This window comes from Diadema antillarum, unplaced genomic scaffold (genome assembly GCF_040938485.1).
Source record: "Diadema antillarum isolate AM-2024a unplaced genomic scaffold, OU_Dant_1.0 seq00002569_RagTag, whole genome shotgun sequence".
Lineage (NCBI taxonomy): Eukaryota > Metazoa > Echinodermata > Echinoidea > Diadematoida > Diadematidae > Diadema > Diadema antillarum.
The window spans coordinates 14,867-29,070 of NW_027273169.1; the positions used below are offsets into that span (position 1 = coordinate 14,867).

Here is a 14,204-nt window from a genome sequence, read left to right on the forward strand (position 1 = left end):
TAAGTTGAAATCACTTGTACTGAAGTACTTAATTCTCGATCAATTTATAACGACTTCGTATTCATACTACTGTATCATCCTTTAAGTCTCTTCATTCAAACTGCATTGCTGCTGTTAATAGTCCTGAAAGTCGACCTTTCAATGGAAATTAGCTGAGCACCTCCATAGTTTTACGCTATTCTATGTGAGATGAGGTCATAGACAAGCATAGTCTTCAGGACCTCTCACAATTTTAAAGACTGATTTTCTTGGATGGCAAAGAAGGAGAATAAAGGCCTGTTCACACACATCCAAAATTAATGGTTTTCGAACCTGCTTCTTGCAACACAATGTGAAATCTGATAACTTTCATGTATAGACACACAAAAATATCACTATAGTGATCTGCATAAATCAGTTCATCTTAATCTTTATTTTTTTAAAGCCTTTCAATGATTTGCCTCATGCAGTGTTTGTGACTGTCACATGGAAAAAAAAAACCCAATAACAACAACAAAGAACAAGAGTTTCAATCCCGTGATGCCACTCGCCCCATCAAGGTAGGGTTGAAAGTGCCTAGCTGGTAGGGTTATGCTCTGGTCATACCATGTAGAGCATTCGCTTACAGCCGAGTGAGTCTATTTGGCCAAGTGTGAATGGTGGTGAATAAAATTGACTGTTCGCATCATGATTAAAAAAAAACAAAACCCGACAACTCTTGTGTGTAATTGGGCCTAGAGTATGTAGTGTAGTGTAGAGTGATGGAGTGTACCGAAACTGATATTGGAGGCTGCTCAAAGTCTCAAGTACAATGGAAGTCAAATAATGATCTGATTAGCTTTTATTTATATTTCATTGTCATATGGTAGGAGTGGGGGGGGGGGGGGGGGAGGGGAGGGGATAAGTACATTGTATGAATATGTGATAATTGTGAACAATCTTATTGTACGACTAGCAGAAGAGGCATATTTTCTAATCAAAAGCACACAAGCTAAGTTAAATATTCCCTGCCCACGTCAGTTTATGATTGTTTGGGCCCCCTCTCAAGCATTGTTCTGCTTGGCGTTGACCACATATATATGCTGATGGAGCTATGAAAACAACAAATAAACGCAAACCAAGAATTGACTTCATGTCAAAACATTGGAGAGCACTCATAAGCTAGCTACACCCTGGAATTCATGTAATGTTATAAGCCTCGACATGCCTATTTCAAACTTTAGTTTTCTGCATCACGGATTCAATAAATCTTGATAGCATGACATCAGACCTGTACAAAGTTATGAAAATTGCACTCCAGTGCATGATATTTCTGACAAAGTTTTGGGTGGCTTTGGCACTCTTGACTTAGTGATCTTCACCTTGAATTTGTGAATCAGTTTTAATGGCCCTCATTATAAAAAAGACAAACAAACACCAAAACAAAACAAACACACACAAAAAAATCTCTCACTAAACAGAATGTCTTGCCCTGCTTGTCAGCTGTTATCTCATAGGCTTAAACCACATTTTCTCAGTAATCCTATCTTGTGGCTGGGCTACATACATTGACAGGAAATTCCACCATTGTGTCCACTTCCCTCATGTTCACATGATATGTCGATACTGTGGCCACCAAAGAATACTCCTACTCTGTTAGAGGCATTTCCACAGGAAGATAAAGTGGTCTTCCTGAGAGAGCAATGCATATTATGCATGTTTTGAAGGAAAAATAAAAGATTAAATGATTTTCCTGCAGATGTTGACAAGGGCAACAAGTTAGAAAATAAAGTCTTTTAAGTCACATGAGTCACCGCGTCATCTCCTTCAGTAAAAACAGGCCCCTTTACACTCACAAGACGTGGGTACCACTTTTAAATACATGCAGATTGCAAAGTGTGTTCCAAGTATAGGAATGTATTAAGTATGTACAGGTGCATGGAATAGCCTGTTACTAAGTTCTTTACAAGAAAAGTATCCCACAAAAAAGTAAAGCGCCATTTTGAACCAAGACCATTTGTGGTCTAGACTATATCTTCTGTAAGAACACCATGCCTATACCAGGGCTTGACATTAGCATTGGCTTGGTAGCCCAGGGCCACTAAAATGTGGTATCGCGCCACCAAACTTTTCACAAGCGCATCATTTGGTGGCCTGATTGGGCAACTAAGATTCAAACTAGATTGCTATGTTTCCTCTTTATTTAGCACCACTACACCCTTTTGGGGTCCTCCAAACATTTCAAATTCATTGAAATTAAGTGGTTGAACGGGGCCACCAGAGAGAAAGATGTCAATGTTGAGCCTTGCCTTAACCCATTGAGGACGATTCCCAAGAATACTCGGGCAGGTGTATATGGGAAATGCGTGTTGTAGCAAAATCAGGACATCCTCAGTGGGTTAATACTACCACTGGAGTCTTTACCTGGAGGGAGATTGCGAGGAGGTGGAACTCCGAGCTCCACATCTTGCCCATCAGGGCTGCAGTGACAACGCATCCCGCCAGGATGAGCACCTGCAGGGCCTTGTGGAACCAGTGCAAGTACAGCTGCTGACCAGTGAAACAGTGACCAATGGCCATGAGCTGGACATCAGAAAAGAAAAGAGAGAACAATGTTGGTGTTTGGGGTGGGGGCGGGGGAGTGGGGATGGGGTAGGGGATTTAAAAAGGAAATAATGAATGGTACAATATTACAGCTGATATGCTTAACTGTCATTCAATATTATGCAATAATTGACTGATTGTGCATAAAGAAAGCTTTCAAATATCTATAATGATGTTTAATTGCCATTAAATATCATGCAATAATTGACTGATTGTGCATTAAGAAAGCTTTCAAATGTCTATAATGTTTAACTGCCATTCAATATTACGCAATAATTGACTGACTGTGCATAAAGAAAACTTTCAGATGTCTATAACGACTCATTACAATTCCTTTCAAGATTCTCAAAAGAATGAAACTACATTTGTTAAAATACAGACATTCTATTTAGTGGTCCTATGAACTTAGGATAAAAGGCACTGATGAAACATAATAAGAAATCACTTTTGCATTTAAGCTATTATATAAACCACTGTGTAAAGAAATCAGTTACTCTGAGTCTTAAAAAATGGAACAAAAGAAATAAAGTGAAGATTTGTGCAAACTTAATGGAACCAAAACATAAGACAAAATCTTAATTATTTGAATGTGGCTATGACAAAACAAAACATTCTGTTCAAACACATCATTCTTCCTGCAATCATGAATGCCCCTGTTACATGATTAGTATGATGGCATTCAAAGCACATCATAAAAATAATGGATATCAAAGACCATGAGAATGTCTGAAACTCTACTTATGAAGTTATCTGATAACAAGCCTTTCAATCACAAATAAGTTTTAAAAGTATATAATGGACACTTACAGTCTCTCACGATTCCAGACCATTGTTTCTCTTGTAATTCCATTTATATATTTGTACATATATAACATATTTTGTTTTATACAGTTAATAATGAGTCACCATGTATTAAACGAATTTCATACAAATCATTAAAAAGAATATAATTTTGGAAATGTATACTTTGTATAATGTTTTACTATTCTATTGGGTAGAAGTAACCTATGATTGAAGCGAATTGAGTTGAATTGATAAAAATCACATAAATATTGGACTTGGTCTTTCATTTGTCAACTATATTCGTGTTATCTTATATGATAAAACATACCAGTAACAGTGCTGTGTAGAGAAGTGCTACGATGCACCATGCAAATAGCAGAGTGAACCAGTCAAACCAGAAGCTAAAATCCTCCCAAAAATGCCTGTAGTTTGGAGAAAATGGGAAATGGGAAGACAAAAGAACAAAATTGTATTAAACTTGTATGGTAAAGGAGTTTGAACATCAGTGAGCTTTCCTTGGAGTACTGTAAAAGTGGACATTTTTGCGATGTTGAAATGTTCGTGCATTTCGCGCCACCAAAAGCTAGCGTGATAATAAAAGCACACAAATATTCAGACTTGCCATATGTTCCGGTAGTTGATGTCTTGATTCCACGGAATTAAAATCACACAAAACTCTTTTTACCCTGCCAAGCGTGAAAAATTAGTCGTGCTAAAACATCCACTTTTGCAGTACCAGTTTAATCATCACTGAGAAAAAACAACAACAAATAATAAACAAAGAAATATTTTCAGAGGAATTGTCAGCATCTGCAAAGCATCATGGGTCATAGGTCACAAGGGTAACAAATAACAGAACAGATTCCTTTATGAATAGTGCCACTTGGGGCCTTATGCATTCATTGCCTGAATTCATATTTATAATCAGCATCAAACTGATATTCATGTCATTGTTTCAAACACAGTTTAAATACCGCTCACCCCATTAAAAAAAACAAAAACAAACAAACAAAAAAACACACCAACCTCTGCAGTTTCTGAATTGTATGAAAAATACAAAGATGTATCTATATATCTGACACTCAGAGTGCAGGAACACAAGAAGACCACTTAATGGCTAAAACTCTACAAAATTCACCAGACTACATCATTTGATAGACATTGTCTCATGACAAACAGATATAAAATGGAAAGGAGAAATTTATCTATCGAACCAGCAAAACAAACCAGAACAAATTGCGAACACCTATGTGTCTGCCATAGTGTAGTGGGCATTGTGTCTTTATGTAGGAATTGATTTTTGACACCAGATCATTCATCTGTTCACACCTCTCTCTGTCAAAACAGTATGGCAACACACAATATGTTGTGTGTTTCTGAGTCTCCAGTAAATTAATGCTTGTGATGTCAAATTAATCAAGGCACAACTGATAACTACATGTACTACAAAGGCAGTAGGTACTAACTGCACAAACATAAATCACTGTGGAAACAAAACACATGTACACAACACACACATACTTGATGTGAAAGCGATAATGTGCCATTTGCCTCAACAGATAGCTTTCCACAGGAAGTATGATTTCTATCAATTTATTTGAAGACTTCTGTACTAGAAACCTACATGTCCAGCTATTAAACTTGCAAATGACACGAGCTCAACATCTTAACCCATTGAGGACAGGCTGATTTTGCTACAACACGCAGAACTCACAGACATAATGCCTGAGTATACTCGGGACTCGTCTGATGGGTTCATGAACCATGTTTACCACTCATTATTGACCAAGGACAGGAAATACTCTACAGTTGTACATATCGATGACATTCAATACTTTGGCATTTTCAGCAAGATACAATGTATCTTATGGGACTGCTTCAGCAAAACATCAACTTACAATGTAGGCCCCTATTATGAAGAAAGCATTAGGACCTCTAGTTTCAACAGTCAGTTCTCCATTTTCTTGCCAGGATGGGCAACGTACAGCCAAGGAGATACTCGCCTACAGTGTAGTACCTCCTTGGCACAACAGGTCCATTTATATTTTGGTTGTGTGACATATCTTTATAGTCAACTCAAGCATGGCATTGTATGTAGCTTTTTAATTTGAGGACAATAGACATTTCTTCTGCACTTAATAATTCGAAAACACTTTCTTTCTCTTTAAAATGATAGCACAGACAAAACAGCAGCGATACGTGATTTGGAATATTGCTCCTCCCTACGGCTTGCCAAACACGCACGTGATTGAACGCTCTGTCAGGATGATTCACAAGGCCCCAGCTGAGCATGTTAAATAATCATAAGTGTGCAGGCGGCCTAGAGGGGCCCTATGTTTTTGAAAATGCAGAAAACAAACAAAAATGAAGGATCTCATCAAAAAGCCCTTCCTCATCTCTATTCTCCGCCCCCCCCCCCTCCACAAGAAATAAAAAATAAAAAATCTTCTTTCTCAATGGAGCACATGAATCATGAACCTGTTTACAAAAGCTTGGGGAAGAAAAGAGCCCATGGAAGCGTGTATTCAAAGAAAAAGACAGAAATAAAAGAAACAAAAGTGCCAGTGATGGATGGGACCAGATGAATAAATGGATGCCTTCTTTTGGGAGGATGATCCCTGGCAACACTCAGGCAGGTGATGTTGCAGAGCTGCCATCCTGCAGAAATCAGTGGTCACTTCTCCTCTATCTCTTACTCAGCACTACGTCAGAATATCATGAATAATTTTGATGTTGTTTTCTCTTTCTCTTGTTTGCTTGTTTTTGTGAGGGATGAAAAGATTGAATGCATGAACTTTAAAGATCTGTACTCTAAAATGTAAATCATCTATAATTTGCAACGAGGCTTTTAGCACAAACATGTACATTTGAAATGTCCTACAAACAGCTATATAATGAACTGATGAGTAAACATGTACAACTTTCCCCCACGGCCACCACCATCAAAGTAATTTTGACAGAAATTGAGTAGATAGTATTAAGAAACATGGAGAAATATTATGGGGGGTGCCTCTATCTCTGCTCCATATTTGTAGGTTGTATGTCGAGAAATTTTGCATGGTTGAAGAATGTCTCCAAACATTGTGTATGGAATTCTACAGCAATAAGCTTTAGAGAATTTTTAAAACAGAAATAAAAACAAACCACATGTCACCCAAGAATGTGCTCCTATTTTGTATCGAGAATAATGGCTGGAATTTGTTGTTGTTGTTTTTGTGGTCAGAATGAATTCACTGGAAATCTTTAATAGTATTTATCCCCCTCCCTCATAAAGAAGTTTCCAGGTTTATCATTCTGCAGAAAAGTCTGAATAACCAACCTCTACAATATGTATCAGCTCATGAAAGAAATCTAATTCTTAGGGTTGTAAAAGGGACATATGAACTTTTAATGCTTTGAAAAAGCCACACCCTGTTTCTCAATAGAACATACCCATGCCTGGGAATGTCCAAGGTCCCCTCATTGTAAAGTGGCAGAATAAACATTGTAAGAAGGCTGCGGGAGCTTTCTTGATGGGAATGTGTTCAGACAATGACAATATTTCAGACGATGACAATATTTTCAGAAGATGACAATATATTCAGACGATGATAATATTTTCAGACCATGACAAAGTTTTCAGAACAAGCTCATTTTGTCTACTTGTGTGCAACTTCTTGCAATTTCAACCCTCATCGCTGTCGACGGCTACCTCGAGCACACTTCAATTATGCAAGACTTCACCACGATGATGAATTCAATAAATCTAAGACGCGATGACACGACAGGCTCTCTCCGCAAAGACAAGACAAAGATGGAAGGAGAAATAACACGACAGAAGGCAGCGCGTCTTGCCAGACCCATTAAGCTATGATTCACGCATCCCCTGGGGGAAGTCATCTGTCACTCGTTATTGCATAATACCAGTTTGCAATGTTATGGTTGACAGCCAGGGGGAGAGAGAGATTTAAAGCTGGAGGGAAAATACAAACGGTGGGCAGGTGGCATCCCCTGTCCCGAAAAATATCTGTCCGCTGATCTGCACTAATTCCCCTTTCACACTGAACAAATTTCACCTAGGTGCTCGCATGCGAACCCGGGATACTCAGTATCTTGAAGTATGAAAAAGTACTCTGGATAAGAATCCAGAGTAAAATGCTGAGTGACTTTTCCGAATTTTTGCCCTCAAACTGTTCCTGGTAAGATTAGGCTCCTGGATGTTCCCAGAAACTTCCGGGTGAAGCTGTAGTGTGAAAGGCACAGCGGTTAAATTCTCGTGTGAAAAGCGACAGGCCAGTACGCCAAGAACATCTTGCCAAATATTTCACACGTGTGTCATAACGTGGGCTTCCACTGCAGAAGAGCAGAAGGGAGAATTCTACTTGGAGATCATTGGCTGGTATGACAGAAATTCTTTCGGGGTGTTTTCCAGTTTGATTCTGGCGAATCTTGCGGGTTATCCTCTGAGTGACTTTACACTGTATGTTAGTGTGAAAAGGGCGTAAGACAGAAATGTTTTGTCCAGGTACATGTAAAGGCCACCGCACACTACACGATCAGACTGGTCTTAAAGTCTTAAGCCAAGCTGGGTCGTAAGACCAGTCGTACGACCGGACACCGCACACTATACGACCGAACTTTATGAGTAGGCTTACGGCTGTAAAGCGCGCAGCGCGCACTGCATGCGCTTGCAAGAATTTTACTACATTGTGAATGGCTGAAAGCCTACGACCGGTTGTAAAAATTCAACATGTCAAATCTCTACGACTGGCGCTAAGACCCAGTCGTACGACTAGAAAATGGCAAGACTGTGACGTCACACTTCTGGTCTTAAGGTCTTAAGACGGGTGAATCGGGGCAAAATAGTGTAGTGTGCGGCAGGCTTAATGAATATGATCAAGGAGTGATTCACTGCATGTCTTCATTCCAAGTTTTGTGAGGGAAATCTCTTAAGCACCATGCCTTCCTTTCTTGCGCTACATTTGCAAATCTGGTTCAAGAACCACGCGTCTCCCGCAAAAGAGTGGACAGCTTGTAGGAAGGAGCTTGCATTGATTTTCCCATGTCACATCTCACCCAGCTATCTTAAGTATGCCATTTGCATTATGAGCTGTCAGGTACCAAACATTGTCAATGCATGAGCTTGTAAGTTTGAGCAAGGAGGGTTAAGAGTTGGAGTTCCAACTGGCTGTAATTATTCAAACAGTTGTCAGATTTCTATTGATGTACAAAAGAATTTCACAGGTGCATTTGTGTCTTTGATGATCAATGTTCGAAGCCGCCGTCTTGCTGAGCAATCTGAAGATTCATTTTGAACGTTAACATAATATTGGCCATATTTTGCTTAATTTATTTATTAAATGAAATGAAATTTCACTTAATGATAAAGCATGTAAAACAAAAATCAATCCCGTGCAGAAATTTGTGCAAAAGTGTAAATCAGAGCTCTGTATCATGTGAAAATGTTTAAAACTGTGTCATCCTGGAAAGCCGGTTTTATCACTTTTCCGCTTAATTCCGACAAATAAAACTGACCTGGAATAATCTTCAAATATAATTCTTTATTGATAGATATATCAGATTAGTGCCCGGGTATGCCCAGTCGAGTAATTTTCATCTTTATTTCAGCATTTTTTGCACAATTTCTATTCGCACATCCTCGTGTCTGTACCACCTACCTTGTATAAGAAGGGATAACGAAAAGTAATTACCATCACAAAGACATATCTTCCTTAGAAAGTGGCTGGTGATTATGCAATGAGACACGAGTCAATTGTCTTCCTATCTGCGTGGCAGATCCTGTTTGGCACATGCTTCAAATATTTCTGAGCGGCGGCATCGAACATCTAGTAAAGTAAATAAGACAGTTGTGACTCCATTCTCTTGAACCTCCTTGGTTTGAGTACCTGTACTGCAGCTGCTGTGCTATGTCTTTCCACTTGACAGTGACCCTTTGAAAACTGGCTACATAAAGGAACCCATGCTATAATGTACACCAACTCCCCCACCCCCACCCCACCCCCCACCCCCACCACCAACCCAGCAATTGCTTGCCTCGTTGCTGCTTACTTGGGCTCAGTCCTAATTGGTCTCTGGTAAAATTGCACTACATTATACATAAAATATGACCAATGCTCAGTTGTTGTGAATCTTTTGAAACATTATTGGTTGTGACTGCAATCGCAATAGGTCAGTAGACGAGACAAAGAATAGGACTGTTAAAGGCACATGGCATTCTGACTTGAAAGAATTTCAACAGCCAATTGACTATAGAACCATATCAAACATCAGAGGGACAAAAGACACAACAACAACAACAACAAAGAATGTCAGAAGGTGCAATATTTTATAATAGAGAGGATACGGCAGCCTGGAATAAGGAGACTAGCATCCCCACACCCACAGTAGCCCTACACTCCTGAATTCTCTGCAGGCCCTCATTCCAAGAGGCGATCATTTCTCAAGACATGTCGACAATTATGGAAAATTGAGATGTCCTAACGGAGGGCGATTTCCAAATCTGCCGAGATCTGAGGCTAATTGGATTCCATCATCTCTCCGGCAGCTAGAGCAATGCATGTTTACAGTCATCGTCCGCACGTCATATTCTCTCCTTTCCAGGTATCCTCAGCATGGAATCTCAGTTTCCCTCCCCCCCCCCCCCCCCCCATTTCTCTCTCACTATGGAGATCGTCCACGGTAGGATTTTGGTAAGAAATTATGATGACACTTCCCTCATTTAATTTTTCTCCTCAAAATATCGCAGTAGAATCGGCAAACCTCATTTGATTTGCCCAACGCAATATACTGGGTGTGGGGTTGGAAGATATGCTCACAGAGATAATATTTACAGTTAGAAGTTCTTAGAGGGGAGAGAGAAAGAAGTCATGTGGACAGTGTATCTCGAAATCAATCTACGTAATAAAACTACCATTGTCGTAGAGAGTTCTAATATTAACACATTCACGATGATCATGTCTGTTTCTTGTGAGTGAGATTCACATCTAATAAAGATGGTTATAATGATTCTCGACCCAAAACACTAAAACACCTGCTCTATATTGTAAGTATCATGTGATTGAATCAATACTATTTTTGTTTCACACTGTAAAAAAAAAAGAATAGACAAGAAGAACGGTTCCAACCCGTTTCAAGGTTGTATATAAATATGAGAAATTATCCCTAACCCACATGACCGGGGGCATAACTGTTTTGAAGGGAAAAGAAGAGCACGAAAGTTGTGTACATGTACTTCAATAATATTGATTAAATGTGCCATAGAAATTGTGATACCTGCAAGCAAACAATGTTATCAAATTTCATGAAAACATGATGATATTCTGTTGTGTAAACAAACATCATAGGAATGCTGTTTTAACTACACACACACATTTCCAATTTACTGGCACTGTATGCTGCAATACCACCATAACCAGGAATATCTTACCAGTTGCTTCTCCATATAAACATTTACTTTCAATAAGTGCAGGATAGGAGGATATATAAAAAAGGCATAATTTACCATTTGCAGAAGAAACAAAAACCCAGCATTAGTGCTTTAAAACAGTTTTAAATGTGAGTTAGGGATAGAAACAACAACTGTTGAAATTTTTTTTAAATCACTGCTCCCAAAGGTTAACAGGACCTTTAAAAAATCACTGGGATATGGGATTTTGGGCAGTTGGTATTTTTGTTTTTCATCAACATACTATCTCAAAGGGAGACATTATGTCGATTTACAAGATGATTTTGATTAAACTACAAAAATATGTTATTATGTCTTCAGTCTGCACAAAATGTTATACAGATGTTAGACCATACATGCCATTTTGGGCCCCCTTTAACCCTTCTAAACATAACACAAGCCCCGAAAAGCCCAGGTTTGAAGTAAGAACAGCGTAGACACCTGCTCCTAATTGGCTAACTTGATTACCGATGTACCGGTTAATTAGATGATCGGTGTATTCTACAAGAGCTGCTGCAATCGACCTCCCCTCGCGGTTTCATCCTCCGGAGCGTGAGCAGTGCGGTGTTTGCACTAGCATCACAATCGGCAAAGGTGTCCCAGCTCAGTTAACCCTGTGCGTGCTACAAGTGCTGAATGGCACCGAAGACCCTACAGTGTTGTACATACTGTCCAAAGTCCCTCACAAAGAAAGGGTTAACATGTCAAAAATACCTTTTGGAATAGCAAAATTGATGAGGTTGCTACTTCCTACTTGACAACTCTTCCAACATGGGCGGTAGACTACCGCTTTTCAGAGATTTTATCTGGCTATCGATTTTTTTACTCTACTATACTGATTTAGGGGCAAAACCTGCCATAAGACAAAATGAAAGTCACAATTCCCCTTCCTTGTGCATTACATCTCCAAATCACATATTTTGAAGTTGATAAACCAAAAAACTCCACACCATGGGGGGGGGGGGACACCCCTCCCATGCCCTCCCCCCCCCCCCCAAAAAAAAAAAAAAAAAAACCGCTCAGGCTCGGTCGCTTCATTCCCTCGCAAATCTACAAATCTACCACTTTAGCACTTCAAAATATTGGCAAGTATGCTACTACAGACAAGAGGTACATAAACCCAAAGTAGTATCTGACAAATGGAACAGACAGATGCTATTTAACAAAACTGAAGCTGGATGCATAGGATTGTCACACAATAAGAAGTATCTCCAAACCATCCCCACCCCCCCCCCTCCGAAAATAAAATATCAAGGGACTTTATGAAGACTCCCTCCAGCATGCAATGTGCAATGACACATATCGATAAACATGAAGTTATTGGCTGATTCACACGTACACTGTACATGCTCGTGATAGATCAATTGTCTAGACGGCATCGTTCCTCACACAGACAAAATCTCGCTGCTTCACACGCACGAGTTTTCAGCTGGTGCTGGTTGCTGGGCAACCGACTAGTGTGAATGAATCCAAAATTGCAGCTGGCACAATCCACACGAAATTGAGCATTAAAGGGTAAACGACACCTCTCCCTGCCTTTGTTTTTATTTTTTTGTCTCGTCGCTATAGAGAAGACGAGTGCATTAATAAGAGAAAAAAAAAGTTTACTTTATCAGGTGAATTTTAGAGCAAGCACCTTGAACTGATAATTGTGATCCTTGTTTTTTACATTCTGACCTGTATGATGAACTTTATTGTGGTTTTTAATCACTAACATTGATGATTACTGATGTCTGACCTTGATTTTCTTTTTGCCCAAAGGTATAAAAAACAATAAAAGAAGTAGCTGCAGCCTGAAATTTCTCTTCATGATCACAAAATTGATGATTGATAATTAATTTCTTACAATTTAAACTGTTTATAGTTTCATTCAAATTGTATTTGTGTTTGTTCTGGTACTTTTATATAACCAGTGAGAAGTGTTTTATTCCAAGATTTTAAATATAGCTTGTGGCTAACCCATAAAACTAAGATTGGTATGGAAAAGATAATCAGCAATAAATCATTTAGCTTCCTGGATGTCTTTTATATCAATACCCTCCCCTATGCTACACCTCTCATTTGTGCAAATGGGGAAGAACTCAGTTGTTCGATGGGGAATTGATTCAGGTACTTTAGTTTCAGGTGTTCTAAAATGTCAGATCCACTTTCATTGAATGTGTTCTGTCATTTACTGTCATTACTGCAGAGTCACATGTACAGCATTGGACAGATGGCATGACGAAAATATTCATGAAACCACAGACAGGCTACACTACGCTGAGCTTATAGTGCCTAAATGTCTAATCAGCATGCGCGTTATCGTGTTACCCGAGTGTCATGGCCCCACTAGAGATGCACGCACGAGATGCCACGGTACAGAGATGAACGAAAGAATGAATGGATGAATGAATGACTGAATGCTCAAGGTATCGGGAAGATCTCTCCTCGTCTCTGAATGACGAGAAGAAGCAATTTTCTCCCAGCAAATCGTGCTGCCACTCCGCTCCGAGATGAGGGCCTCCTTGGCCCCCGAAATCGGGTGTCTCCATGGTGATGACTCATCCCAGTGTCATTTGCAGCCTATCCATCATTGCATCACCGTGAATGCACTTGTTATCTTAAAGGGGCAACTCACTCCACATCTTCTACTCTCAAAGGAAGGACAAGACTGGGAAGAGGCATGCAATCATTATGCTCTATGGTTTAATAGGAATATTATGTAGTATAAGGGGGAAAACATGACAGAGCAAATTGATAATACGACGTAATTCACAATATTTATAAAGTGCAATTACATTAAATGCCTCTAAGATATAAAGCGCTAAATACAGTGATTCACTTGCACACCACACAAGTTTCATCAAGTACTGAAAGATGATTTGATACTTGAAATGTACACAATACGGCATACCGTTTAGCGAGTCTAATTTTTTGCGAATCTGGATTTCCCAATGATTTTGCAAGTGGTTGAATTCGCAATTGAGGAGTACAGTACTGAATGGAGAAATCTATGCATGCACATTTAATAAAATTATGTTGGGATCACAGTGAATAATTATGTTCGCATGTCTTTAAATTTGCAAACAGCACTTGACACGCAAAATTCGCAAAAAAAAAAAAAAACTGTCAAAATATTTGGTGTATTCAGTATACAACAAGCATCAAAACCGGCAAAAAAGCTCCAGTATGATAGAGTTAACATGAAGGATAAAGGGGTGATTATGCAATAGAAAATAAAAAATGCTGGTTTAGCATCATGTATGCTTGATTCAGTGTTCAGTCACACATAATGACTGAATGATGACAGCAACATTGTACATGTAGAGAGCTTTGCAAGAAGTGCATACAATAGCAAATTCCTAATTTTTTGTCATGTGATAAACTGAACATAAATATATGGTATATGTTCTGCCATGTCAAACATTCTCATTCC

General features: G+C 39.1%; 1 protein-coding gene across 1 annotated transcript in view; it reads right to left on the reverse strand.

The window, feature by feature from the left end:
- Positions 1–1,346: 1,346 nt before the first annotated feature.
- Positions 1,347–14,204, reverse strand: part of LOC139714961 (glycerophosphodiester phosphodiesterase domain-containing protein 5-like) — a 28,008-nt gene continuing 15,150 nt past the window's right edge. The window contains exons 3-4 of the mRNA XM_071626609.1: positions 3,674–3,767; positions 1,347–2,541 (exon numbers count right to left, since the gene is read on the reverse strand). Coding sequence (XP_071482710.1) covers positions 2,350–2,541; positions 3,674–3,767 — 286 coding nt within the window. The 3' untranslated portion in view covers positions 1,347–2,349. The remainder of the gene's footprint in view (positions 2,542–3,673; positions 3,768–14,204) is intronic.